Here is a 26540-nt window from a genome sequence, read left to right as displayed (position 1 = left end):
AAAACAGTTTGACTCACTGATCGCTTCCAGATTAGTGGAAACACCTGAGAAGCAACTCAGTAGGTCTCCTCATCCCTTTCTATACCGACCATTTACTGCAGGTTTGATATCCAATTGACCAAACTGACAGAATTTTGCACAATAAGGTTGTAAGATGCCTCTCAAAATCCATCCCTACGTTCTCTGCGTGAGAGGTGGAAATAGGTAATGCTGACCAACAGGGCTCTGGTGAAGCGCATGGGCCAATCCCCTGTGACGTGGATATAAATGATAACAGAAACATTGATGATGAGTAAAAAAACCCAGAGCCTAGGAGAAGACTCTTCAGGCAGACATGCCAAAGAGACTATGAAGGCGCATACTGAAAACCATATGGAGAGGGTGCGGTGGAATCTTCTATCCTCTAGGCAACCTACTAACATCGCAACCTGGAACATCAGGACCAGGTACCAAGCAGGGAAAATGTCAGTCATTGCAGAAGAGATGAGGAGGCACAAGATCTCTGTCCTGGGTCTGTGTGAAACCAGATGGATACAGACAGGAAAGGTCAGACTGGCAACCGGTGAGTCCATATTATACTCTGGACATCCGGATGATAAGGCACCACACACGGAGGGAGTAGCATGTATGTTCTCCAAAGAAGCACAGAGGTCCCTCACCAGTTGGGAGCCAATCAACTCCAGAATCATCCATGCACGATTCCAAACCACACAGAAAAGAATCAAGCTTCAAGTCATACAATTACATTACATTTCATTTAGCAGACGCAGAGAAAATGGCCCAAGACAGACGAGGGTGGAGGCGATTCATCAATGGCCTATGTCCCGAAAGGAATACAAAGGCCTAACTAAGGTTGTAAGAACAAGGATTTTAAACGCTCCTGAGAATTTATTGAAAGTGCGCAGTGAAGATGACCACTGAATGTTTGATTAAGACAATTGTCCCAATTTTTATATATATATATATATATATATATATATATATATATATATATATATATATATATATATATATATATATATATATATATATATATATATATATATATTCAAAAAAATCGTGTACGGGAGGTGATTGCCAAGAACCACTGGAACTGACCTGTCTGTAGGGGTAGTACAGGATTTTTAAGGACAAAGTCCGGGACATAAGAGAACTTACAACAAACAAATATCCTTTTCGCTGATGTGTACAAGCTCCATCCCCACACAGAGGTCACGGATATGACCTTCAGGGAACTCCCAGGCCAACAGGGAAACATTTAAGACAACTCTGCAGGAACACGGAGCTCATGCAGGATAACCGGACCCAGGGTAGCTGAGCGTATAAACATGCCTGTAAAAATGATCATCTGTCTATAAATCCCATCATTCTATCATTCATGGAAATCGCTTCATTGCTAATAATTAGGAACAACTGAATATGTAACCCACCCAAATACCTGTGGGCTAAACCTTCAGTGTACGAAATGAAGTCAAACGAATGTTCTTCAGAAATCCAATCAAATTCTCTTTCCAGAACACAGGGAACGAAGCAGTTAAGAGTAAAAGCTGCAGAATGACCAAGGAAATTATGAATACTGCCAATGTTACCATGTATGAAGACTAAAAACATCAAGGTCCTTCTACATCTTTCTAGACGTGTCAGCTTCATAAAATCAGTGGACAAAAATAGCCGTTGTCCTTGTTGTTGAACATCTAAAAGGAGGAATCTTTGCACTTGGTTTTCCATCACGACACAGCTGTGGATGACAGCATCACGTTTCACGGAGGAGCCAAACTGTCCGTTGTCACACGGACCACCGCTCGCTTTAATCTGCCTCAAACATCTCCAACATGTACAGTCCTTCACGCGGCGGCATGAAGACAAAAAGCATTAACAGATAATAATATTCTGCTCCATGTGTATTATTTATCTGGCAGTAATCTGCAGGGTGGCACACAGGAGGCCAGTGTCCGCACGCTGAGCCTGCTCAACAGCAGAACCATGAAAAGCAGCAGAAATCCTCCTATCCAACTGAGGAGCCAAATTTGTCAAATAACACCATAGCAACATTGAGGGATTGAGGGAACACAGTTTTGTGTAAATCCACATATCACGTCCTTTTAACCAAAGCAGATCCAGAATTCATACGTAGTAATAAAATAATTCTGCCTAACACCACTTACAGTGCTGTGACTCAGCAGAACGTGGCCCCCAGAGATTTTTATCACCCACTTACTGACGCCGCCTGGGCTTACAGTAAACATACTACCACACTTCCACTACCGGGACGAAGACGCTCATCCGGCTCAGAGCACAGATTATACAACAAGACTACAGGCTCCGCAGAGTGATGAAACACACGCCAGTATTCCAATCCCCGTCTGTGCTCTGTTTCCGTGGTGACGGAGGATGGAAAGTATTTCTTTGACGTGACTGTTTGAGAGTGTTGATAACTTGACACCTTTGACCCAATCAATATTCCCTACTGATTGATATAGGCGTTAGTTATTGACGAAATGCAAAGCAAGCCTTTCTCCGTCCCTCATATAAACCAATGATCAACCACGTGCATCATAGCCGTTCACACTTACTGTGCCCTCCACGCGAGACGCCTCCCTAGCCAATCACGGCAGAGCATTGTCCCCGTAGTAGCTACTCGCTGTATAAGGCATAGATGGGAATCTGAAAACATAGAGTGTTTTGTTTCTTGGTTCTGCAAGGCCCACAGCCTAAGTGTCATAATGTCCAACATAAAATCACCTATGGAATTTTAATGACGGTAATACTTTCTGGAACTGTTTAAACTTAAGCTCAGTGAAAGTGTGGATTCCTAAAGAGGAATTCACTCATTAACCCCCTGACCCCAGGAGTTTTCATAAAGCCCTTATCGATTGGCACACACACACACACACACACTAAAAGTAATAGGCTGCATGGAAAATGGCAAAGCCACAGAAAAGGTCATTTATAACTTGACCTTAGGGCGAGGCCAGACGGTGACCTGAGTGTGATGTCATTCTCGTAATTTGTTCTTTCTAATACCAATATCTTTGATGTAATATAACATTATCAAAATCAAGGTTTACTTATGGATTACCCCGATGCCATGAAGAGAGACGGATGTGAATAGGGAATAAGGGTGTCACAATGGATGTTTCTCTAAATATTGAAATGCCATATGGAATGAAATATCACTGTGTGTACCAGGTATGTTGTCATTTCAGCCTTGTTTCTCTGTGCTGATAGATCTATTATTCATCCCCAGAGGTAAAAAAATTAAAAGCAAGAACCCTGAAGTGTGGGGAAGAAAGATCATGATCAAGTTTATGCCCGAATTAAATGAAATGAAGGAGTACAACAGAGACCCTCTAACCCCTAGGGATCAAAAATTACACATTTGAATGATCGATTAACGGCACAAAATATTTGCATGCTGCGAAAACTATGTGGTCTCTCCCCAGCCTGCTGCGCCCCTGCATCGATCTGGTCGCGCTTCGCCTATCTCTCCCAGTGCCAAAACTCATACTCAGTACATACTCCACACAATAGGCCTAGGGCTTGCGGGATAGGTGGGGTGCAAGCTATGTGGGTGGGGTTGCCCTTACGCAGGGCGTGGGTGGGCATGGGGGTCCCGCCAGCTGGCCTGTGGGGAGGGCGGTTCGGGCGGGGTGTTGGTCTGTCACTGTGGGGCCTTGATCCGGGCCTGCGGTCCGTGCCTGGCGCCTGCGGCCCGAGTTCTTTGCCTGCGGCTGCTTCTTGTGCCTGCACTTGGGGGTAGGTTGTATGTGTGCGCCCCTGGGGTGCGGGGTCTCCTCGTGGTCCCTGGGACTGGGTTCATGGCCCCCTGGCTTCTCTGGGGGCCAGAGGGTCTTCTGTAGCCGCAGGGCACAGTGCTCGGGGCTTTCCTGCAGCCGTAGGGTGTCTAGGCCGCTGCGGAGCTCAGGGGGGCTTCGGGCCCTTTCAGCTGCTTGGAGGCGCGCAGACATAATACCGACATTCTACACCAGTACCAATGGGGATAAGTCATGTACACTTACTGGTGGACACCTCACACACACACGCACGCACGCACACACCACTAACACCTGCTTGGAGCGCACCCCAGCACCCTCCTGGTTGCATCCCTCTCCTTTCCTCCCTCATTTACTGACATAACTATGACAGGAAGAGACCACGTGACCAGTTGTAGTTCTCGTTTTCCTGGACCTGATTAACTCTGTTTTTCAATACATGTTGTCGTCTGATTTTTCTGTTTTTGTGTAAATGTTGTTTGGTTCTATGTTTAATTGTCTCACTCGTGGTGAATCTCCCTCTTGGAGTAGTGATCAGTTGTTTATAGACCCAAACATGATAAATATTTCTCCAAAGAGGGGGTTTGGTGGTGGTTCTCTATTACCAAAAACTGTGCTCTTGTCATCCTATAGGTCATCCACAGGACAGAGTTATTGCAGCAGTTCTTGATGATTTAAGAATGAATAAAGAGTTGCATTGCAGGTTGAGAACCTGAACTCCACTTGCAGACTAACTCTGTCCTATATGCAATGGCTTACAGATACTCTTTGTTGTATGCCCAGCATGCTGACAGCACAGGTATAAAAAAAAAAAAAAAAAAAAAAAAAAAAAAAAAAAAAAGAGAGAAACAGCGGCAGCTGAAAGCGTAATGAGGCTTGTGTAATCCAAGCACGGGCCATTTCAACCACCATGTACCCTGCACTCCTGTCCTGTTTCTTCAAGTTGGGCGCAGTGGAAAATTAAATAATAATAAAAAGTCTTTAAGCAGAATTATTCGTACTTAGTGCCTTGATCGGAGTTGCTCAAGTGCACCAGCCGACCATTAGCGATGAAGTATTCAATGTAATTTACAATTCATGTGTTTCCTACCCGACAAATAAATTTGCAGTTAAAAATAGACAGCTCTTGATACAAGCCTGGGCGTCTTGAGCAGAACACAAGTCAGCACCGAAGCATTAGTTATGTTTGTTGCAATCCTCAGGCTCATTTGCCATGTGTTGGGAAGCCGGGGCGAGCGGAAGAGGGCAAGCTGAATTATTTAGTAGCACTCTACTCTTACAATGCGTGCAAGTCAAACCACCACAACACTCGGGAAGAGGCCAACAATTGTACAATCGGACCATAAGGGAGCTACTGCTGACGCACCGCGCTCTGATGGAGCTTTGCCACATCACAACACCTAACTGACATGAAGTCAAATCTAGCACTTTCAAAATAAAAGTTAAAAGAAAAACGGTGTTTCTGTCTTTAATGAAGCCAGGTGGTGATCCTAGCTTCATTAAAGACAGAAACACCTTTTTCCTTTTAAACAAACATGGGAATATTTATGTGTATGCAACTTAAATTAGATGAGTCTCGACTTATTATCTATTGCTTTGAACTGCGATACAATATGGGCAATGTATTGTGAAACCCTTTTCAGAACTGCCATGACTCAAACTGATACCCTCAAAAAGCAACTTTAGAGAAAAAAAAGAGAGTAGCTGACAAGTATGTATCCTGGATAGACGGTGCTTTTAAATGAAGGATGATCGGTCATTCCTCCGGCTGACAGGGATGCCACCTGAGTTGGAGACGGACCACAAACAGGAAGTCTTCTGTGTTCCAGGGATAGCGTCCACGCTTTGGCAAAATAATAAAAGCCTAATGGGCCTTTTGTTTACCTCCCATATAATGATGATCTTCCTGCTCATGGGCTTTGAAAACCAGCCCTGAATTCCAAACCTCGAACACCACTGAAACCACAGTGTAAATTCTGAGGCTGGTTCACCCGAACAAAGAGACCAGGATCCAGACAGAGGCACGAAACTAATGGATTAGAAACACTCTGTCCAGATTAAACATTGTATACGGGACGCAGAGTGAAACCAATCGACCAGACGTCAGCCAGACCCTCGCACGGATCCAAACAGCCCTAACTTGAAACAACAGTCCAGCCCTAAATACTCAAACACACGCAAACACAAAATGCATACGCACACTGAGACACACCTCTCTGGGCAAGGAAGCGCACTCACCCGGGTGTACGTGCTCCTCCTAGTCTGGGACATGCTTCCCGGTCGGTTGATGTCTTGACGGAGAGAGAGAGAGCAGCTTATCTTGGAGGGCGAGAGTCTGCCAGACGATAGGGGGGCAAGTGGAGGGATAGCCAGTAGGGTGGGGTGGGGGGGGTGGGGGGGGGGGGGGGGGGTCTTAGCGTCTCTCTTTTTCTCTCTCTGTCTCTCTATTGCTTTCTTTACGAATCACACCATCCCGCTTCTACCGCTCACAGATCTGTCACCTCGCTTCACGAACTCGCCCCTTGCGATGTTCACAGTGAGACTATCCCCCTGTCGGGATTCGGCTCCTGCGGACAGATGCTCCTGCTCCCAGCACCTCGGAGGAGCGGAGAAAGGGAGTGGAGGAGGAGAAGGGAGCGGAGAGATGCTGGCGGCGGAGTGAGGGTGGGGGGGGGGGGGGGGGGGGGGGGGGACCAGGCGAGCAGGGTCTGTCTGCCGCGAGAGCCTCGGCTGAGTAGCGGCACTGCGCTAGAGTCTGCACTGGACTCTGCAGGGGGAGGGGGGAGGGAGGTCTGGGCCCAGGAAGCGGCGCTGCGTCCTAAAGCCTGCCCACACGCTGCCTGGAAAACTTCTTATTTTCCGTTCCACTGCATGACCGATCAAAGAGCACTGATAAAGTAAGACCTGTCAGAGCCCAGCTAAGTCCATTTGGCCAATTTCCAGTAGAACCAAAATTCAACAATAATCAACAGATTAAGCAATAACTGATTAGTCATAAATCGGTACTTGAGAATTATTTGTAGTCATCGATACAGGAAACATGATTCAGGTTTACATGCTGCATTTGCTTAAGCCCTGTTCAGATTACTGTCCAAGCTCTTCTACAAATACCACTATTTATTCCCTCAACCGTGCTGGCATGAATTAATTACATTTAGCCTGGATATAAAACATTTAAAATACAGGCAGATTGTGTTTTCATAAGTAGGGAAGGTAAAGCGCACAAGAGGCCCAGGTGATGTCCCACCATGCAGCCGGGGCACAGCATCATAAGGCTCAGACTGCCTGGCCTGATGTGCTGGCAAATCAGTGGTAGGATTAACTGGCTTTTATCAGCTAAATGCATGGCTAGGGCTTTTTCCACTCTCAATCCTCTATTCATGTTTTTTGCAGTGGAAGCAAATGCCACAGGGCCTCAGTTTGAAAGGTCTTAGTACAGAGGCTAATGAGAGAAGCTTAGGATGCAGATGAATAAAAAAGCCACGTGGGGAAAAGCTTCTTGTCTGACAATGCATCGGTCTCAGTCACTAAGCAGCAAAACCTAGACATGTACTTCTTTCTTACATCATAACTACATGGACACACTGACTACAAGTCATCATGTAGGCTGTCCCCGTTCATCTATAGTTTTCTAAATTATTTAGACGAATATTGCAGTGAGTCTTGAATGCATCTGAGTAAACAAAGACAAAGCCCAGGGCATTCAGACAGTGGAGCATATTTAGTAAAATTCAATGAATCTCTGCAGTCTCTCTGCACCCCTTTATGCAAATTAGGAGTGTGTGCATGTGTGTGTGTGTGTAGGAGGAGGGGAGGGCATGTCATCTCTCACCCTAGAAATGGGCACAGCGACTGAAATGCACATGGGATTAGCAGACAACCAAAGGCACCGCCTCGCTCCAGAAGTTGAGGACGACGACGGAGACAGAGGAAGAACAGCTAAAACGAGAGCTGCTTAGAGCTCGTTCGGATGTGCAAGACGACTGCGGGAAACAAAGGTTCAATGGAAGGTGCACAATGGGATATCAGGAGGACTGACGCTCTGCATCCACGCATGTAGAGGCAAGAGGGTGCATCATCACTGTCAAAACAGAATTCACACAAGGAATCTGCCAAACAACGGAGGAAGAGGACTGAACTGTGAGTGAACTAAGCCCTACGTCATTAAGGAATACACCATTTAAAGGACATTTGAATGAAGAGCTAAAATAGCAGCCGCTGTATCTGTATTCGCAGCATACTTTGAATGACTTCACATATTCGAATTTTGTTGCTGACGTATAGATCTATGGGGCTTCAAGGGATGACTGGGGAGGAAGGGTTTGATTTGGTGATGATATCCCATCTGGACTGGAAATGATATGACCTCATCTGTTTAACTGAATTAAAATACGGTGCGTTTGCACTTGTATCCTCTGCAAATCTACTTCACCGAGGCCAAATCCTCACTGGCCATGTTATTGTAGACACATTGTGCTAATTTATTAGACTTATGTGGTATGTTTAAGTCTTATGATTAATAGTGTTGTGGTCATAAATGGGTGAATTATGAACTCCAGTCTTCATCACCATAACACAACATTTGGATGTTATTAGGTTGGGTAAAGCTCATTTGAGGCAGGAGATTTGCAGCGTTGTATTCTTTAAATTACATCCATAGCAGTGCTACACAGGTATGCTGTATCAGACAGCACAAAACCAAGTTAACATAAAAACTAGGTCACTCAAAACAAATTTAAATGTATGACCAAGACGAGCTTAGATTCTCTAGAGGTGGCAGTTTTACAAAGTGTAGTTTGTAGGTTGGTGCCATCTAGTGATTACAAACTACAGGCAACATTCTCCCCAAAACAAACAACCAAAGAAAACAACTGCTGAATCAAGAGTAAAGTCAAGTACATCTCAAATTGTATCCAAGTGGAACGCAATGTGGATTCACAGGAAAGAATGAACTAAAAAACAGAAATGTGAAAAAATAAAGCGGTAGAAGAATAAAACAGAAGTACAAATTGCAACGCAATAAAAATAAAACAAATTGTCGCCTGTGTCAGTCATAAAAATAAATGTTATGTTATAAATAAAACAGTACAAATATAACGATACAAACAGTACAATGTATCACTGAATAGATAGAAAACAAGCTGAGCAACTGAATCGCAAGTGGGGGAATATACTTAATAGAGTAATGGCCGTAAGTGTCTTGACAGATGACCTAAAATGTCCCTAATAATGGATCCTATGAACTAAAACAATAAAGCCCATGAGTGCTGCTGGTCATTAAATGAGGTCACCCCCCCACCCAGTTATATCCGAAATATTCCACTAAAACACAACGTGTTCGTTGTTTGGATTATTGTTGTAATGGTCAGCAGCATTAATTTGACTAGAGCAGATGTTTCGCACTACATATTGTTGTTGTTGTTATTGTAATTATTATTATTATTATTATTATTATTATTTTGTATTTCCCACGGCAGGCTACAAGGGGACACTCCCTGGTCAGCCACGGCTCCTCACGCTTTAAGACCCGTCCTTCCTTCCTTCCTTGCTTGCTTCCTTCCTTCCGTGTTAAATGACATTAAACACGGCCGGCTGCGTCTCAACACGGACGGTCTTCCATGACACATCCACATGACTTCCATTTCTTACCCGTTTCTTCTTCTTTTCGGGGGGCGGGAGGGCGTCAGCTCGATGCCCGGCTGCTCCTTCTCTGGACACCGTCCATCGGTGGAGGACCACCACGGAAACGTCCTGGGGTGCCCGCGGAGACGCCTGACTGAATGTCAGTAGCTAATAGATAATACCATTATAACTGTCAGGATGTTAACATGCGTGTGGGTTACATTATTACCGTCATTAATAGCACTTTGAATAAAAAATAAAAACGTTTTAAATTATTAAAAAAAAAAAAAAAAAGGCATGTTGCTATCCATGATTCCATACATGATTAATTACCCTTCTCTCTCAGATCCCTGAAGCAAACCTGTTTCAATAGAGCCCCATTCAAAAAGCCTGACTTTACTATGTATTTATTAGTGCTCTGCAGTTGTTTTTGTCCGAGTTGAAAGCACCTTTTCAGGGATTGGTACATATAGACATGAATAATGTTGCAATTTATATTTTAACTAACGCTCATGACAATTTATTTATTTATTTTTTTAATCAATATTTGTCAATTATGACATGACATATGTCTCAAATCGTCCAAAGCCTTGCTTCACACCCCAGCTTGGGAATCACTGCATTAGTCTACAACACAATGTGTATATATTAAAAAAAAAAAAAAATTATACACACACACATACACATATATATTTTTTTTTAAACGCAAACAATTGCAAAATGTGTGTAAAAAATAAAACTTAAAAAAAAAAATTACAAAAAAGCAATGCATAATGAAAAACAAAAAACAATTGAAATAAAAAATAAAGATAAATTTAAAAAAATTATGATTAAGGACTAACTCATCAAGAACAGAACTGACAATAATTTACCTTTCATGCATCCTTGGGCAAAGCATTCTCCTGATGCACTTTATATCCATATTTATACACCATAAACTTGATCAACTTCGCTGGCAGTGATGGCCAAACAAACTCGTCAATCTTATGAAAGCCCATGCTGTGGTACAGCTTGTGGGCATCCGTCTGAAGCATTGATGTGTACAGCACAACATCTTCAACAGAGTGATGTGACAGAAAGCTGAGAGCAGTTCGGCACAGCGCCTTGGCGATCCCCAAGCCCCTGAACTCCCTTGTCACAGATATCCGTTTCAGTTCCCAGGCTCCAGTCTGGGTGCGGCAGGGAAGGGTGGCCACCGTGCCCACAATCCTGCCTTGGCTCTCTGCCACCCAGAAACAGGAGACCTTCCCTTCCAGCATGTAGGTTGCTTTAATATCCAGGAGGTCTTCTCTCAGGCCGAGCCGGATTCCCTGGTTGAACAGGTACCGGACCACCTCCCGGGCCGCCAGCAGCAGCAGGCCGTTGGTCATCACCGCCACCATGAGGGAGCGGGACAAGACGTTTACAGCCAAGAGGGAGCTGGCCAGAGTGAGACACACCCACGTCTGCTTGAGAGTCTGGACACACACAGCGTTCAGGTGCTCAGCAAAACCCAATGAGTACACTTCCCGGACCACATAGTAGTCCTCGTCTCTGTATTCACGGATCCGGAAGTGCTCCATCTTGTGTCCCAGGCCTGGAAAGAGGAACACGGCTCACTAGAAGAGCAAAGCAAAGGTTAGGCTCCACAGTGAAACAGGATCCACTGTATACCTCATGTTTACAGATGAGTGAGATTCTTCATCATACACTGTACTGTTTGAATATCATGGGAATTGATTGCACATTTGCTCAAATGTGAAAATGAGCCTGCTGCAAGTTCAAAATAAAAACTTTTACGAATTCCAATTTTTAGGGGGGAAAATTGGCAGAAGAAAATGTTTTTTCAAGAATACACATACACATCTGTTTAGACTTGTTTTGTTTTGAGTAACAATCAGCTTCATCACTTACCAAATAAGTATGCTTCACACAAAGAAGAAACTGGAGTTGGGATTTGACTTCAATGAACTTATATTTATTGAAAGTTAATGTACAAAAATGATCTTTGCTGATGGGCAGTTGAAGACAACTTCGACCAATTTCTTACAAGACAATTTCTGCATCAGTTTTTCATGCCAGACCCTTAGTTTGTTGTGTTTTATTTCAAACCATTTAATACTTAATAAGATTGCTTACAAAACAAATGCAACTATACAGAGCTGACATCACTGGTCACAATTATGGAGAATCGATGTCTCCCTATATAAACGCACATGGCACCACTATTATCCTACTCACCTAACCGGGTTAGGTAACGCTTTGTTCACATTCTCAGACAGGGCTACCATCTGTAAAACGTGCATGTTGAGTGAATACACAACATGCTTAATCTAGTCACATTGTGTATAGACTGGGCATACACAGACATGCAGCTGTGTGGTACCACTCAGCTGAATCACACACATTTCCATTGTCTCGGGGTGAGTCAATCGAGTCAGTTTTACATTCAGGATTTCTTCACTGATTTCAATGGTGACAAACAAATGCACAGTGAGATCAAGTCACAGTGCTTAATATGTCACACTGTTGAGCCTTTACTGACCAACACAAAACAGTGTCGTAACTCTTTTGCACGCTTGACCCAGTAATCTTGCAGCTTTTGTTCGAACCAAGGATGTAACAGAGGATTACCAGAAAAGTCTCAACCTTAAAATTGGAGGAATCACTGCCAGAGAAAAATCTGCTCTTTCACATGTGATGCCGACATGAAATCTTTCCAAAACATTTGGGCTGGATTAAGTTGCACGTATAAAAGGTTGCAAGTGTGTGTACAGGTCCTCCTAATTAGTCTCTTTTACCAGTTACATCCAATCTGTATTCAAGGAGACTGAAGTTTAAGACTTTGAATACAAGGCCTGGTAAAACAAACTCTCTTATCTTTGTGTATCCCATGTGTTCATACAGCCTCTGGGCATCCGTCTGGACTACAGAGGTTTTCAGGGTGACAGCCGGGTAACCCCGGTCACGGGTAAAGTCCGCTACTATCCGGCACAGGGCCTTAGCGATGCCTAAGCCGCGGTGCCTGCGCCGCACAGACATGCGTTTCAGCTCCAAGCATCCCGGCTCCGTCTCAGCGGGCAGGCAGGCCACCGTGCCCACCACCCGACCCTCCATCTCAGCCACCCAGAAACCTGAGTCTTTCGTGTCTAGGTAGGTCTCACGAATGTGGTTGAGGTCCTTCTTCAGGCACAGGTCGATGTAGCTGGTGAAAATGTAGCCCACAAACTGCCGGAGCCCGGCCAAGAAGAGCGTGATGGCTAGTATGGGGAGCAGAAAGGATTTGGAGCTGGCCAGCAGGGCGCAGAAGATGCACATTAACGCCATCTGAGTGATGGGTTGTTTCAGGAGGTGCATGAAGGACGAGGGGACGTGCTCGCTCATCCCCAGGGTGAAAATCTCCTTCACCGCCTCCTCGTCATCATCCTGGTACTTCCGGATCTGAACGCCAGCCATGACGTCACAATGCCTTTCAATGCAACGTTGAAACAAAAGTGAGAGCTGAGAAGCACTTATAATATAATTTAAAAGAGGGAGGAAAAGCCATTGTTAAGCATTCAAACATTTATTTTTATTATCTTGTATTTATTTACTTTAATTGTCTATTTATCCGCTTTTTCAATTTAATGAATGAATTGAATTCCTGTTTATTAATGTTCATTTGTCTTTTAAATTCAAGATCTGAGCACTATGTTTTATATCATCTGTCAAAGCACTTTGTAAACTGCATTTTTAAAGGTGCTATAAAAAAAAAGCTATTATTATTATCATCATCATCATCATCTAGCGCCTGGTGCCGGTGGAGGAAATTACCTTTTATTTATGAAGTACAAACACCCTGACACAAAATTACTCTGATAGAAGTGAAAGTACCACATTGACATTTCTACTTGAGTGAAAGTATATAAGTTATTGCTCTTAAATGTACTTAAAATATTAAAAGTAGAAGTACATGTCATATACACTGCCCTAATATAACAGAGGCTATAACTTCTTTTTTTCCCCTGCAGATCAGTGCTCAAGCAGCTCCTGATTGGAAGTGAAAAAGTTTAGCTGGTGTCGTAGTTTCAAGGATATGGACCTAATGAATCATTGCTCAACAATCCTAAATTGGCAGTTTGAGAGATCCAGTCGCTGATCTTTGATAGACAAGACTATAAATCGTGGGAAAAAAACCGTTAACGTGTGTAAGAAATGTAAGAGTAAAAAGCATAGACATTTGATTTGAAAGAGTCGAAAGTCTCTGAAACGAAATATACTTAAGCACAGACACAACATTTACTTAAGTAGAGTAACTAACGAAGTACTTTCCACCACTGCGAAATTAAGGTGTGGGTTGTCAGCGGCTATTCAAGCCAAAATAAAACATGGATATTTAACTTGCAGTCAGTCCCATGTTATGATTCTATAGCGAAGTCGGCTAACGGAGGCTAGGGTTAGCCTGCTCTAGTCACAGCCAGCTAGGTGGAAGTTCCGGTCTCACTTCCTGGAAATATAAACGTGAATTAAGCGCACGAACCTGTTGTTGTAGATACCGAGAGAATAAAGCAGAGTTGTGTTACGCGCAGCGACTATCCTGAGGTCAAACGCGACACACTGACCCCGTCTGTGTCTTCATCTCCTTCGTCCACCCGCGCTGTGGCGTCAGGGAGCGTTTCCGGGTTTACGGCGATGCTCGTTGCTGATTGGATGAAACCCTCAGCGCGAAGCACATTATGCTACGTTCAAGGTGTACTTGGGAGAGACGAGCATCCAACTCGGAAATGCCGTACCGTCAGCTTTCAAGTTGTAAATACTAAATAACTCCGTGTAAGTAGGAGTTTGTTACTTTATCATCTAATAATTATTGTATTAATATACGGGCGATTTAATTCACTCGGTTCTCCAAATAGGGAATGTGGATTTAGGCGGTTGCTATGGACTCTTTGCTACGGTCGCCATTTTTGGAGAATCGCTTCCATTTGTTGCAGAGAATTAGCAAAAATATGCGAAATCTACAAAAATGGAGAAAGGAAGGGAGTAAAAGATGGGTCAAGATTTCACACGACATGGTTGCAACATTTTCGGTGACAGTCTTTCATCGAACAAGACTTTGCCGAGCCAGGAATGGAAAAGTTGTCCGTAATTCCTTTATGGTCGGCACGCTGCATATTGCTGTGGAGCACTTCCTGGTTCGAGGTGATGCTTGTCGCTGATTGGCTGAGATTCACGCTGATCCATTACGTCAACATAATTAAGGGGGAGGAAGTATAATTATATACCCCCCCAAAAAAAGAAAAAGGTTTAAGATGGACAGGATATATAGAGACTGAAAAAATAATTTATTGTTTGCTTCAAACAAAATTGTCTTGATTTCAGACATTGAGTGATTGTGAATACGTTCCATTTTTGGAGTAAGATTTCCGCTACAAATCTAAAACATAGAAAAAAAAAAGGAATCACTTTTTTTTTTAAACATTGAGTTCTTGTTTGTACAAAACAGGCACTTCATATTCACAATCCTGCCTGTCATTGTTGGGAGCAGAAATGAAAGCAGCACATTGTAATCTCTTTATTAAACTGTCCCTTTTTCCACTGTCTTGTCCTGTTTTGGGGCCCTCAGCCCAGGTTGATCTCTCCAGCGAACAATGTGATCAGTAGTATGATGGTAAACCCAGTGAGGAGCCCTGCGTTCTGGATCAGGAAGAAGATGACCTTGGTGGACGTTTTCCTCTGATCTTTCACTATGTTGTTCATCTCCGGGAACTGGAAGAAGAATTAACAAAAAAAACATTTTCGGGACATGATCCCCATTCGGATGCAATACATTGTACTGAGACCAAGTCTGTTGTTCGCCAGGCAGAGACAAAGCGCTGGTAGGTTTGAACGCACAATGACTTCACGGGAAATGGGGATTTGTGTGTTATACTTTAGCCGCTGCAAAAACCTCATCACACAATACGATGCACGACATAAACAAATTAAAGTACGAGAGCAACGACTTCCGTTCAGGTCAAACAAAAACGAAACAAATAAAAAAAAAATCACTTTGGCCTTTGGGACGTTTTATCTGCCTCATTTACATACTGGACTTCATAGTAGGGTTTAACAACTACTATGCTTTTATAGATAGATTGTGATCTTGTAAAAACAAACTGCATTTTCAAGTGCAACCTAACCCGAAAGGTGAATCAGTTCAGGCGTCGCCTTGATGCCCGAATAATGTCTGGCTCACCATGTCAGCCAGCGCGATGTACAGGAACATCCCTCCAGCGATGGCGAAGATGGCGTTGGGGGCGAAGGTGCTGCCAAGCAAGATCCCGATGATGAGGCCGATGTAGCAGGACATGGCCGACAGCAGGTTGAAGAAGATGGCCTGGGGCACCGTCATCCCGGCGTTCAGCAGGATCACAAAGTCACCTGGGGAGGGAGATCCAAACTTTACACTTGTTATTGTTTTCAAAACTTGACACCAGGTCCAATCAAGCTACATGTTTTTAATTTATCTATTTAACTCTATATTTCTATTTCTCTTCTTAAGTATCATTGTGTTTCTTATAATTATCCTTCGATCCTGTGAGCAAATTAATTCAACTTTTTCAGAACATCATGTTCTTCTTGTATACTTTGTTCTTATTGTATAAAATTTAAAGTTGTTCCGAACCGAGGCCTTCCTCCTCAGTGCAATGTCCAATAACCACAATATCCCCGAGCCAATAACAGCAAACAAAAGGAACAGTTTATATACTGTATATATTCACAGTTACTTTACTATAAGGGACCAACCCACGAGTCTAATTAATTAAAGCTAATGAACTGAAGCACTAAACGTCACTTTCTGCGACGCGCCCTCGCTCACCCAGCTCATGGGGGAATTCCTCACAGACGATGGCGATGGATGTGCTGAATCCTGTCAGGATGGAGACGGTGAACGACGCCCCGATGGCGAGGCCGTCGATGAAGTTGTGCAGGGCGTCACTCAGGGTGATCATCCAGGCCACCGTGCGGATGTCGGAGACGTGTCGCATGCGCAGCCAGTTGCACACGCCGCCCGACGAGCAGACTTCCTGCGGGGCGAAGTGACACGCACACGTCAGAGGGGGCGCTCACCTTCTGACGCAGGTGAGCTGCATTGTGGGATGTCTGAGGGCTTCACAACAGGTCAAAGCGGTGCATGGCTCTTGATCCCACCTGTCTGACCCTCTGAGTGAGGTGTGTGCACCAAGGTAACCCTGTTTTAAATTGTACCTTAACCTGCTATCTCTTAGTTTATCTTTTTTTTTATCTGTTTTTTTTTCTATGCTTTTCTTCTTCTACCCATAACTCATATCATTCAATGCCTTAATTAGTAAATGCATTAAATGACTTATACTTATAACCATACGAACAGCCTTACTGCTGCCTTCTAACTGAACATTGTGCATAGAATTATTTTTGTATCCTTTATAATTGACCATTTTTTGGCTGATGTAAAGCCCTTGTATATGAAATGCGTCGTACGAACTAAACTTGCCTCTCTTTGCCTATAACTAAAAACAGTTATAATCCACAAAAGGTAACAATGTCCATTTTGTAGATGTACATACCATGCGAACATCACATATTTGGGTTTGGGTTTGGATGGGGCGGGGCCACAGTGTTGCACGCGCATCAAAATGACCCCAAAGGGCCGCGCCCAGAACAGTGCCAACATTCAAATCATCCAAAGCACGAGGAAGGGTTTTTCTTCCACATGTTGTGACCTCTAGCAGGTTTTTTGCAGAGTTCTAGAAATATTTTTTTGGTTTGAGCACAAAAAAATGTAAAAGTCAAGTAAATCAGTGAAGGGATGACGGCGTGTTCCACACTTTATACTGGAGAAAGCTACGGAGCCACTGTGAACATTGCGCATTCTAGAATTCTTTATAGTGTAGTCAAGGTATGACATTATTATTAACAAACATATTTTCAAAAAACAAATCAAAGCATGTTGATTTAAGGCTCTGGTGTAGGGATGTGAAGTCTCTCCTTCAGGGATAAAGACCAATGAGCTCCATTTGATTTGAGCCCAAATAGAAAGGTGTCTTTTAAGGGCAGGCGGCAGCCGGCCGGGCCCATGGAAGTCGGCCGGTGGTTATGCCGCCGAGACAAACCGCTCCATCATCGGCCGCCGCCGGAGAACAAGAAGCCTTTGTTGCAGCGCTCACACAATTCCCGCATTTATCAGGGTGACGGGAGCGGGAGCTTGGGCTCGGGTTCGATTCCTCTGTGAGAGCAGCGGTGGGTTTTTTGGCTCGGTCAGGAGGAACCTTCCTCCACGTGAACAGGAGGCTCCAGCGTTTAAACATTAACGTAATTTCTCTCTTCCTCTCGTGTCACTGATAACAGATAAATAAATAGGTCTCGGACCACGTGCCGGCAGTGCCAACGTGTCCGAGGACCTTTTTCCCTTTTGACTCCTGGAGGAAAATGTTAATGAATGAACCAACACAAACAGTGTCGGTAAAACCAAAACTCCTCGATGGAAGAGAAAGAACACATTGCTTTTAAAGGTGCACACTTCCTATGTCTTCACAGATATATACAATAACACCTCCGGGAATAAATCACACCTGTTTTTTATCACACAGCGCACTGCTTCTTGGTGGGCGTGGCGCTGCCTGATGATGGCGGATACTGCACCTGATGTGATCATGAGGAAATGCTATGATCGGGGAGCGCTCCTTGAAGTACTGTGCGTCGGGTTGAGGGTTTCCAGAAGTAAAAAAAAAAAAGACATTTGTTTCTCAAGGAACGAATCGAGTCCTGGTTCACAGAATCTGGCGCCTCTGACTTTTTTAATGTGACGCTTCAAACAGGAGCGTTTTAGGTCCAGTTACATCCGTGTTAAAGAGCCACTGCCTGTCCATGGGAACAATGAATAAATGTATTTTTTTAGCTCCAGTTAAAAAGTGCTGCTTCCCTGCTCCCAGCTCCTCTACTTCATTAAGGATGGATTTCATCCATCGATTAGACTGTTTCAGCCTTCACTGAGCTTGGGGCCGGAGGGTCGCTGCTTGGAATGTATTGTTGTGACCAGACACAAAAATGTAAGTTGGGGAGTAAATAGATAAGAATCAACCCCCTTCCTCCGCCACACCATACAAAGTGCCCGACGAGGCCCCTGGGGGACACACCCTTTGGATCCGTGGACTTTGAGAATACATTCACCATTTAAAATGACCATAGATCTCTAAATCACTGACTATGTTGCTGAATATGGTGAAAGCGTGCTCCTCGGCCCTTGTGACTCAGGACTTCAGGCATCCAGAGAACATACGAGCAGGGGACATGTTTTTCTATTTTAACTTCCCAAAACCTTGAATAAATCCTGGCTCCCAGCTTAACACCGCTAGCATCTTTAAGCACGCCTGTTGATAACCAAATAGTTTCTCTCCACATGTTTGTGCTGGTTGGACGGGTTTGAAGTGCTAGTCTCATGGCTTGAAAGCTCTCGCAACCATCGCTAAGGGAGCGTGGCTTGGCAAATGGTACAGATATATATATATATATATATATATATATATATATATATATATATATATATATATATATATACACACACTGTATATAGTGTATATTGCTGCAGACCCACTGCTGTTCCTTTGTGGAACACCGGGGGGCCGGGAACCTCAGTTTGGGAACCACTGGTCTATCGTACTGTTAAAGTTCCAAACTCACACTTCAACTATTAATGAAAACATGCAGTAAAATAAAAAAACTGCATAAAAAAGAACAACAATAACAATAAACCTAGAGAATAATTTGGATGATGTGAGGGGGGCGTGACCTCTGCGTGTGGAGCGTCTGGGTTGGGGCCGCTCCTCTCCAAGGCGACGGTGCTGTCGGTGGTCAGGATGATGGAGTCCTTCTTGTCCAGAACGTCTCCGTTCTGCAGGGATCCGTCCGGGCGGGGCTCGGCCGGGGAGAAGTGGCTGTGCCCATGCTAGGAGAGGGCACAACGTCGCGGGTTCTTAAAGGACTCTGAAAGGACTTTAGCAATCGCAGCGATCGTCTTTCACCAAAATCACATCAAACTTTTGGGTGAATCCAGTTCTGGGTTCTGCGACACAATGAAAACATGTAGACAATGTTAAAGGAAAGCTTCACTAAGTGTCAAGCCAGGCCTGATTCAAACCAGGGTTCCTTCATTTATGAGGCTGTACTTTGGGGAAACGTAGCGGTGTGCGGCGGCTTCTCACTGGGCTGAACAGCTCAGAGGTCAGAGATCAAACACCTTTCCATCAGTACTAGGCAGCGCTAACACTCTGTCCCTCCAATGAGCCTCATTCGGTCCTGACCATACAAAGACGCTGGTTAGTCGCGGCTTGGCCTATTCTTCCAAAACGGTGCAGAAAACACAGCAGATATCCTTGTCAGCCCAGATAATAACGTCCATCGGGTTGGCAGTCATAAATCTTCTAAGTCACTCCTGGAAAACAGTGTATGTAATCTTTGTTCCTTACGTTAATGTGTAGCCAAGCTTACGTTTTATCTTACAAGTTTGAAAAATATTTAGAGTGCTGTCTTATCTAATTAAGTTGATAAAAGCAGCTTACTGAGACATTTTGTGAGGCCGGAGGTTTGGCCCCACCCGAGTTGACAAGGCATCCTGAGCAAGTTCCCAAACACTCAAACAAATCCAAATGAATGCCACTGTGTTCTTGGAGATTTTACAATCAGTTCTGATCATACGTATATTTTCTCAGGACAAATACTGAGATAATAATCCATGCCTGCTCTCATGTGATTGCTCGCCATTAAAGGAATAGTTCGCCTCACATAGTACTTGGTAGGTTTCAGCCTTTTCCTCCAAACTGGACGCTCCATCGCTTCACCAGGAGTTCAATCCAAGTAATGGAGGACAAATCCACAATCTGTGCTCAGAGCAAAAACTCACTCCGTATGACAGGCCAAGCTAACACCATGCCAAGCTAACACCATGCCACTGCAGTCTGACTTTGAAAATTCCAGGAGTTATTATTAAGAAATGCATTCAGTCTAATCACTAAATTCCTGGTTTTGCTGGCTATATTGCCGTGTTACACTCAATTCGGCACATCACGCATTTGGATGCAACACTGGCATAAGCAAGGAAAATAGCGCCAGCAAACAGGGAGTTTAAAACAAACCACATACTTTCAAACATAACTACTGGAATTTCTGCCTGAACTATGGAGTGAGTGTTTGCACTGGACCATGACTTGCATTGAACTCCTGGCGGCAGTGTGGAGCCCTCCCCTCCGTGTGGAGCCCTGCCCTCCGTGTGGAGCCCTGCCCTCCGTGCGGAGCCCTCCCCCCCGTGTGGTACATTGTACATGAAGGGTGAATAGAAAACAGGGATAAACTTTAAAATAAAATCTCAGGAGAAAAATATTTTGCACTGACATGCATCGACTTTTCATTCCATTTCAACCAAGTCTTCTTTGCACTGTATTATAGATTCTATTCTTTGTGATATTATTAGTAACTTCTCCCGGTTTGTTTCTTATGCCGTTCTCTTGTGTAGTGAAGATTACAGGTGCATTAAGTATGGCCTTCAGTAATATAACTACTACTAAGTCATTCATTAGGTCCAAAATCAGCCAATAAACAACCAATAAACTAATAGGGTTCTTGACTAATCAGGGCATTACACTCCTTGAACTCCCGGACTCTTCACTAGAAACTGTCTCACCTCCTGTTCTAACCCCAGCGCCATTTTCAGTATCTTCTCCATGAAGAACAGCAGGTAGAAGCCACCGAATATTCCAGATGCGTTCTTCACATAGTTATCCACTTTGGGATCAAATCCCAGGGCCTGCGGGGGTCACAAGGCTGTGAGAGACGTGCAGACACCATCATGTTTAAATGACAAACACACTTTATAAATATCCTAAAGCACTCAGACGTCAGGGTTAGGGTTAACCTGTTATCCTGTTTACTAACCAATTATTGACATTACTGAGCATTCTGCTGAGGATCGCCTACATTATAGATTTTTGATATTGTTTCCATTTTCAGGTTTTGAAAGTTTTGGACTTAAAATGACATATTTGTCATCATTTTGCCGTATTTAGGATTTGTTAATCCCATTTTTAAAGGCAGAAGAGCCGTTGATTTAACATGGAGTTAACAGATGCAACAACATGGCAATACCTTTTTTAAGCTTCTCGTCGTATTGTTCACATTTTACAAAAACCTGAGAATAGGGACAATATTTGAAACCTAAAAAAGTGAGCTGATCAGGAAAATGCTTGGGCTGTAATGTAGAACATGTGTGTGCTGACCAAATAAACAATGCCAAAACTCAATCTGACGGCGGTGTGGTCCTTTACGTCTCATGTTGAGAACATAACTAAAATGTTCATTTCCTACATGTGGGACCAACCTCTGGTATGAGCTGGAGCACAGCGTTGGAGAAGAGCGTCCCGATGGCCAGGCCGATGAAGTAGGTCAGCACTTTGGGGAAATACGGTTTCTTGGTGAAGGGGATGAGCAGGAGGCCAAGCAGAGCGGCCAGGTTGATCACAGTCACAGCCAGGAAGCCATAACCCCACACTGCAGGAGGAGAAGAAAGCTATTATTATTGTTATTATTATTATTATTATTATTATTATTATTATTAATATTATTGTTATTATTATTATTGTTATTTTTATTATTACTATTGTTGTTATTATTATTATTATTATTATTACTACTACTATTATTATCATTGTTGTTATTATTGTGATTATTATTATAATTACTATTGTTATTATTATTATAATTATATTATTATTATGATTGTTATTTTTATTTTGTTATTGTTGTTATTATTATTAAATTATTATTATTTTAATTATAATTGTTATTATTGTTGTTAATATGTTTTTTATTGTTATTTATTATTGCTATTATTATTATTATTATTACTATTGTTATTATTACTATTGTTGTTATTATAATAATAATAATAATAATAATAATAATACTTATTATTATTATAATTATTATTATTATAGTTATTATTACTTTTGTTATTATTATTATTTTTGTTATTATTATTATCACTATTGTTGTTATTATAATTGTTATTATTGTTCTATTATTATTATTTCTACTATTATTATTATTGTTGTTGTTGTTATTATTGTTATTATAATAATAATTACTATTGTTATTATTATTATAATTATATTATTATAATTGTTATTGTTATAATTGTTATTATTATGATTATTAGAATTGTTATTATTGTTATTATATTATAATTGTATTATTATTATTATTATTATTATTATAATTATTGCGGTTATTGTTCATATTATTACAATTGTAATTACTATTATTACTATTGTTATTATTATTGATATTGTTATTACCAGTGTTATTATTATCATTATTATTATTATTATTATTGTTATTATTATTATTTTTTGTTGTTGTTATTAATATTAATATTAATATTATTATTATTCTCCTTGGCATTTTTCGGGCTAAAAGTGTCTGTCCCATGACAACTGCTGAACCCACGGACAAGGTTGAGGTCCCGTTAGAACTGGGATGCCTCAGACATCTCGTAGTTCAAGTTCGATCCATATTGATTCAAAATAGGAGCAGGAATATATTGTTATATATGTGCAGGTTGTGGCCCCCATTCGTGTCATGCAAGCTGAGTGGTGTAGACTCCATCGCTCTGTAGTGGTTGCAAACTGCGCATGTGTGTGTGGTGTGTGTATCGTCTTACCTGCCTGACGCCAGTGGGGCTTTTTGTTTGATTTTAGATTTTTTTTTTAACTTTTTAAACTTTTGCCCTTTTTGTAAATAAACGGATTCTGTTCGCATCTCACCCACATGCCGAACTTGAATATTTAAAGTGATGTTGTGTTTTACGGGAACTGTAATTTGTATCTAACACGACTAAGCTGGACCCCATGTATTGTTGCCTGCAGCTATATTTATTATTATTATTATTATTATTATTATTCTATCATATTCTATTAATTTTAAGCACTTTGAATTGCATGTTGTGTATGAATGGCGCTTTAAAATAAAGGTTATTATTATTTCCAAATCTTTTATGAAGTATCATTAGGTTGATGATGCTAAATTACATTCTGATCTCGTTAAAAGTTGCCTAAACACCTTCATTATTTTGAGGATTTTAACATCTACATATTTTTCAACAAAATGACTGTGAATTTAAGTGTTTTTTCTTTCCTTTTTTCCCTGGTAATGGCCACATACCGTGTTCGAGTGACAGCCTTGGAAATTTGCAAAACAAAGTGGAGATTTTCTGCAGGAACACAGTGGACACAGTTCATAGTTCATTGTAGTCTGAGATCAGATGGTGCAGGTGGTCCCGTGTGTGGGGTCCTGTTGTCACAAAGTGGTGTGGCTTATCCATTTGCCTCCGCCACGGGGTCACGACACACATTCCTGTTTATTTATTGTGCTGATTTATACACGTTGTTCAAGTTCTTCTGTTACGAACCGGGGAAGTTGATATCACGCAGGAAGTCATAATCGAAAAACTAGAGGTCGCTTCAAAATGACTGTGAGGTGGAGATTTGGATCCATTTCACTCCGGTAATAAACATATATAAAGATAAAGATAACATGAACCGTGTATGTGCTGAATAGGATATTGTGTGTACAGTGTTAATTTATTTAATTTGTATACAAAGCCTTAAACCTCATGTTTCTATTTTTTATATTTCTTAATGGTTTAATTATATTGTATCGTTTACCTGCATTTTATTCCATTGTTTTTTATTTTTAATTTATGAACTTTTTAAAAATGTTTAGATTGTTTGGAAGAGTTATGATAATTTTTTTTTAAACATTTAGTTTATATGTTATACCAGATCTCTCTTGTGAGGCTGTTTTCTCAATGGGATTTTACCTCACTAATGGTTATATATATATATATATATATATATACACAGTATATTATGAACAATCATAACAATAATAATAATAATAATAATAATGGTATATTAATGTCTCTGTTTTTGTTTGTAAAAACTGTTCTTTTGGAAAACCTAAAAAGATGTAACTGTAAAAATGTACATATGTCGTTCTAAATGCATAAATACATGACATTCCAGGCATCACTATTGGGCAATGTGTGCCCAGTGACCACACTGACATTTGGAACACTATTGCACAACATGTACATTTAGTTATTTACCAAGTTTGGTATATGTAATGTAGGTTGGATTTTTACACTAAAAACACTATTTAATCATATTTTATTATAAAGGTTTTGTTATCATCATTATCATTTTTATTATTATTATTCCATCTTATTTGAGTGTTTGGTGTAATTTGGGGTTTGGGTCATGTCCTGGGTGTTCCTCTGAACCCACCGGTGTAGTCCAGTTCCTGCAGGCCCGTTGGGGTGGCGGTGCGGGGGCAGGAGGGCAGCAGCACCTGGGTCAACACGGCGGGGCAGATCCTCCCCAGATGCCCCGCTGTCAGCTGGCTCACATTGCCGAGGCCGTGGCGGGACAGGATCCGGGCCACGGAGGGACACTGGGGATGCAGACAAACAGGGGGTAGGAAATAGATGGTATTACTGTATCATCAACGTATAAATTAGGTATTCTGCTATTTAGGGGTGTATGTAGTGGAGGTAACTAAGTACAAGTGCAAGTATTTCTTAGCTAATTCACACTTTTGCTCCATTACATTTGAAACCAAATATCTATACATTTTACAATACTGCATTTCTATTACAATTGCGTTTCTTTAATACTGTGGCTCAGGATTTTTATTTATATTGCAAAAGCAAGCCAAATTAAGAGGTGAAATCATTCACAAATCAGTGGGGATTGCTCATCAATGATTCCTTAAATCCATATCCTTGTAAATTACTGACACTAATAAGAATAAGAATGACTTTATTAGTCCCGATGGACATTTAAGTGTCACAACAGTACCGCCCAGCACACACAATAAAAAACATGGTTAAATAAAACAAAATAAAAACACATGGTTAAATAATATAATAGAAAAGGTTATTATACACTGTGCAGCAATTATATATGTAGTATATAATAAAAAGAGAATAATGATTGGTAAAGAATAACTATTATCCATTGTGCAACGATGATATGCACGTATATAATGGCATGTGATAGAAATAAAACTAGAGTGGAATTCTTGTTTTTTTATTATTATACGGTGTGCAATATGTAATAGAAACAATTGTATTATTAGACATGTGCAGAACAACAATAATAATAATAATAATAATATAGATAACTATATAATGCTTAACAGCACTATACTGTTTATTTACTATGCTTATACTATTTTATAATACTGTAATCAGAATCTGCAGAAAACACGGTACATTAGTATTTTGACACTGGATATCAGATCTAAGTACTTTTACTTTTAATACTTTGAGTACATTTAAGATCAAGTACTTCCACACTTTAGAATTTGTTGTAGTGGAGTAAAAGTTCAAATTAAGTTCAAAAAAAAAAAGTCATAATAATAAAAATAAAAAAGGAAAAATCTGTTTCTACGTTGAATTACTGGTTCAAAAACAAACAAATACAAGTAAACTCCGTGTGTGGACGCTGTACCTCCACGTCCGCCAGCGGGTTGTGCTCGGAGGGTCCCTCCGCTCCCCTGGACCTAATTAACCGCACCAAGTTTTCCAGGTCCCCGGACGTGATGGAGGCGTTTTGCCCATAAAACCTGAGGATCTGGTCCAGAAAGGCGCTCCCCTCCCGGTCCCGGAGCTCCGCGCCCGCGTCCCCCTCCCGGTCCCGGGGCTCCGCGTCCGCGCTCCCACACCGCGACGCGGGGGGAAAAAGCACCAAAGCTAACGCGATGAGGCATTTAAAGCCGCGCATGGTCAAAAAACAAACAAAAAACAAACAAACAAACAAACAAACAAAGATCCCACACTGTAGGAAAATAAAGCCTGCGTGCGCTCCCGCACAGCCTGTTAATACCCGGGCTGGCTTCTGGGCAGAATGGGATCCGAATCCGTGATGTCCCTGGGGTTTTTGAGGTGGACCGGATCCATTATGAGAGCCCGGCAGAGCTGCGTTGCTTCTTGGGAGTCGGGGGGGATTCCGGGGGGGTTTTGAACGCAGCACGGCTCTCGGCGTCCCTCCGGTGGAGCGGGGCTGCCCGGGAAGGCGCGGCCCTGCGCGGCCAGTGTCCCCGCGGTTCAAAGATCAC

The 26540-nt window shown here is 42.1% G+C and overlaps 3 protein-coding genes across 8 annotated transcripts in view; all 3 read right to left on the bottom strand.

Moving 5' to 3' along the window:
• Positions 1–9501, bottom strand: part of dctn1b (dynactin 1b) — a 43858-nt gene extending 34357 nt beyond the window's left edge. For 5 of the 6 annotated variants that reach the window (XM_080012509.1, XM_080012510.1, XM_080012512.1 and 2 more), the window contains exon 1: positions 6012–6098. In XM_080012509.1, coding sequence (XP_079868635.1) covers positions 6012–6044 — 33 coding nt within the window. In that variant the 5' untranslated portion in view covers positions 6045–6098. Of the gene's footprint in view, positions 1–6011; positions 6099–9422 lie in introns of those variants that run through there. The other variant, XM_080012514.1, reaches the window with a different exon arrangement.
• A 733-nt stretch (positions 9502–10234) lies between these two features.
• On the bottom strand, positions 10235–13994 carry LOC307239197 (putative N-acetyltransferase CML1). The gene is made up of 3 exons (XM_080012516.1): positions 13976–13994; positions 12693–12843; positions 10235–10957 (listed from the first exon to the last, which is right to left on the bottom strand). The coding sequence occupies exons 1-3, from the start codon at positions 13990–13992 to the stop codon at positions 10271–10273; spliced, it is 855 nt and encodes a 284-aa protein (XP_079868642.1). The 5' UTR covers positions 13993–13994; the 3' UTR covers positions 10235–10270.
• Positions 13995–14827: 833 nt separating this feature from the next.
• slc39a8 (solute carrier family 39 member 8) lies at positions 14828–26206 on the bottom strand (the record flags this gene model as incomplete). The annotated part of the gene is made up of 8 exons (XM_080012671.1): positions 14828–15119; positions 15589–15773; positions 16213–16420; positions 19162–19317; positions 21049–21171; positions 21742–21911; positions 24707–24872; positions 25934–26206. 8 exons carry the CDS (start codon positions 26204–26206, stop codon positions 14973–14975), a joined length of 1428 nt encoding a protein of 475 aa, XP_079868797.1. The 3' UTR covers positions 14828–14972.
• Between the last annotated feature and the right edge of the window lie 334 nt (positions 26207–26540).

Source organism: Zeus faber (genome assembly GCF_960531495.2).
Source record: "Zeus faber genome assembly, chromosome: 13".
NCBI classification, from domain to species: Eukaryota; Metazoa; Chordata; class Actinopteri; order Zeiformes; family Zeidae; genus Zeus; species Zeus faber.
Note: the sequence above shows the minus strand (reverse complement) of the source record. Positions and strands in the feature narration are given on the sequence as shown.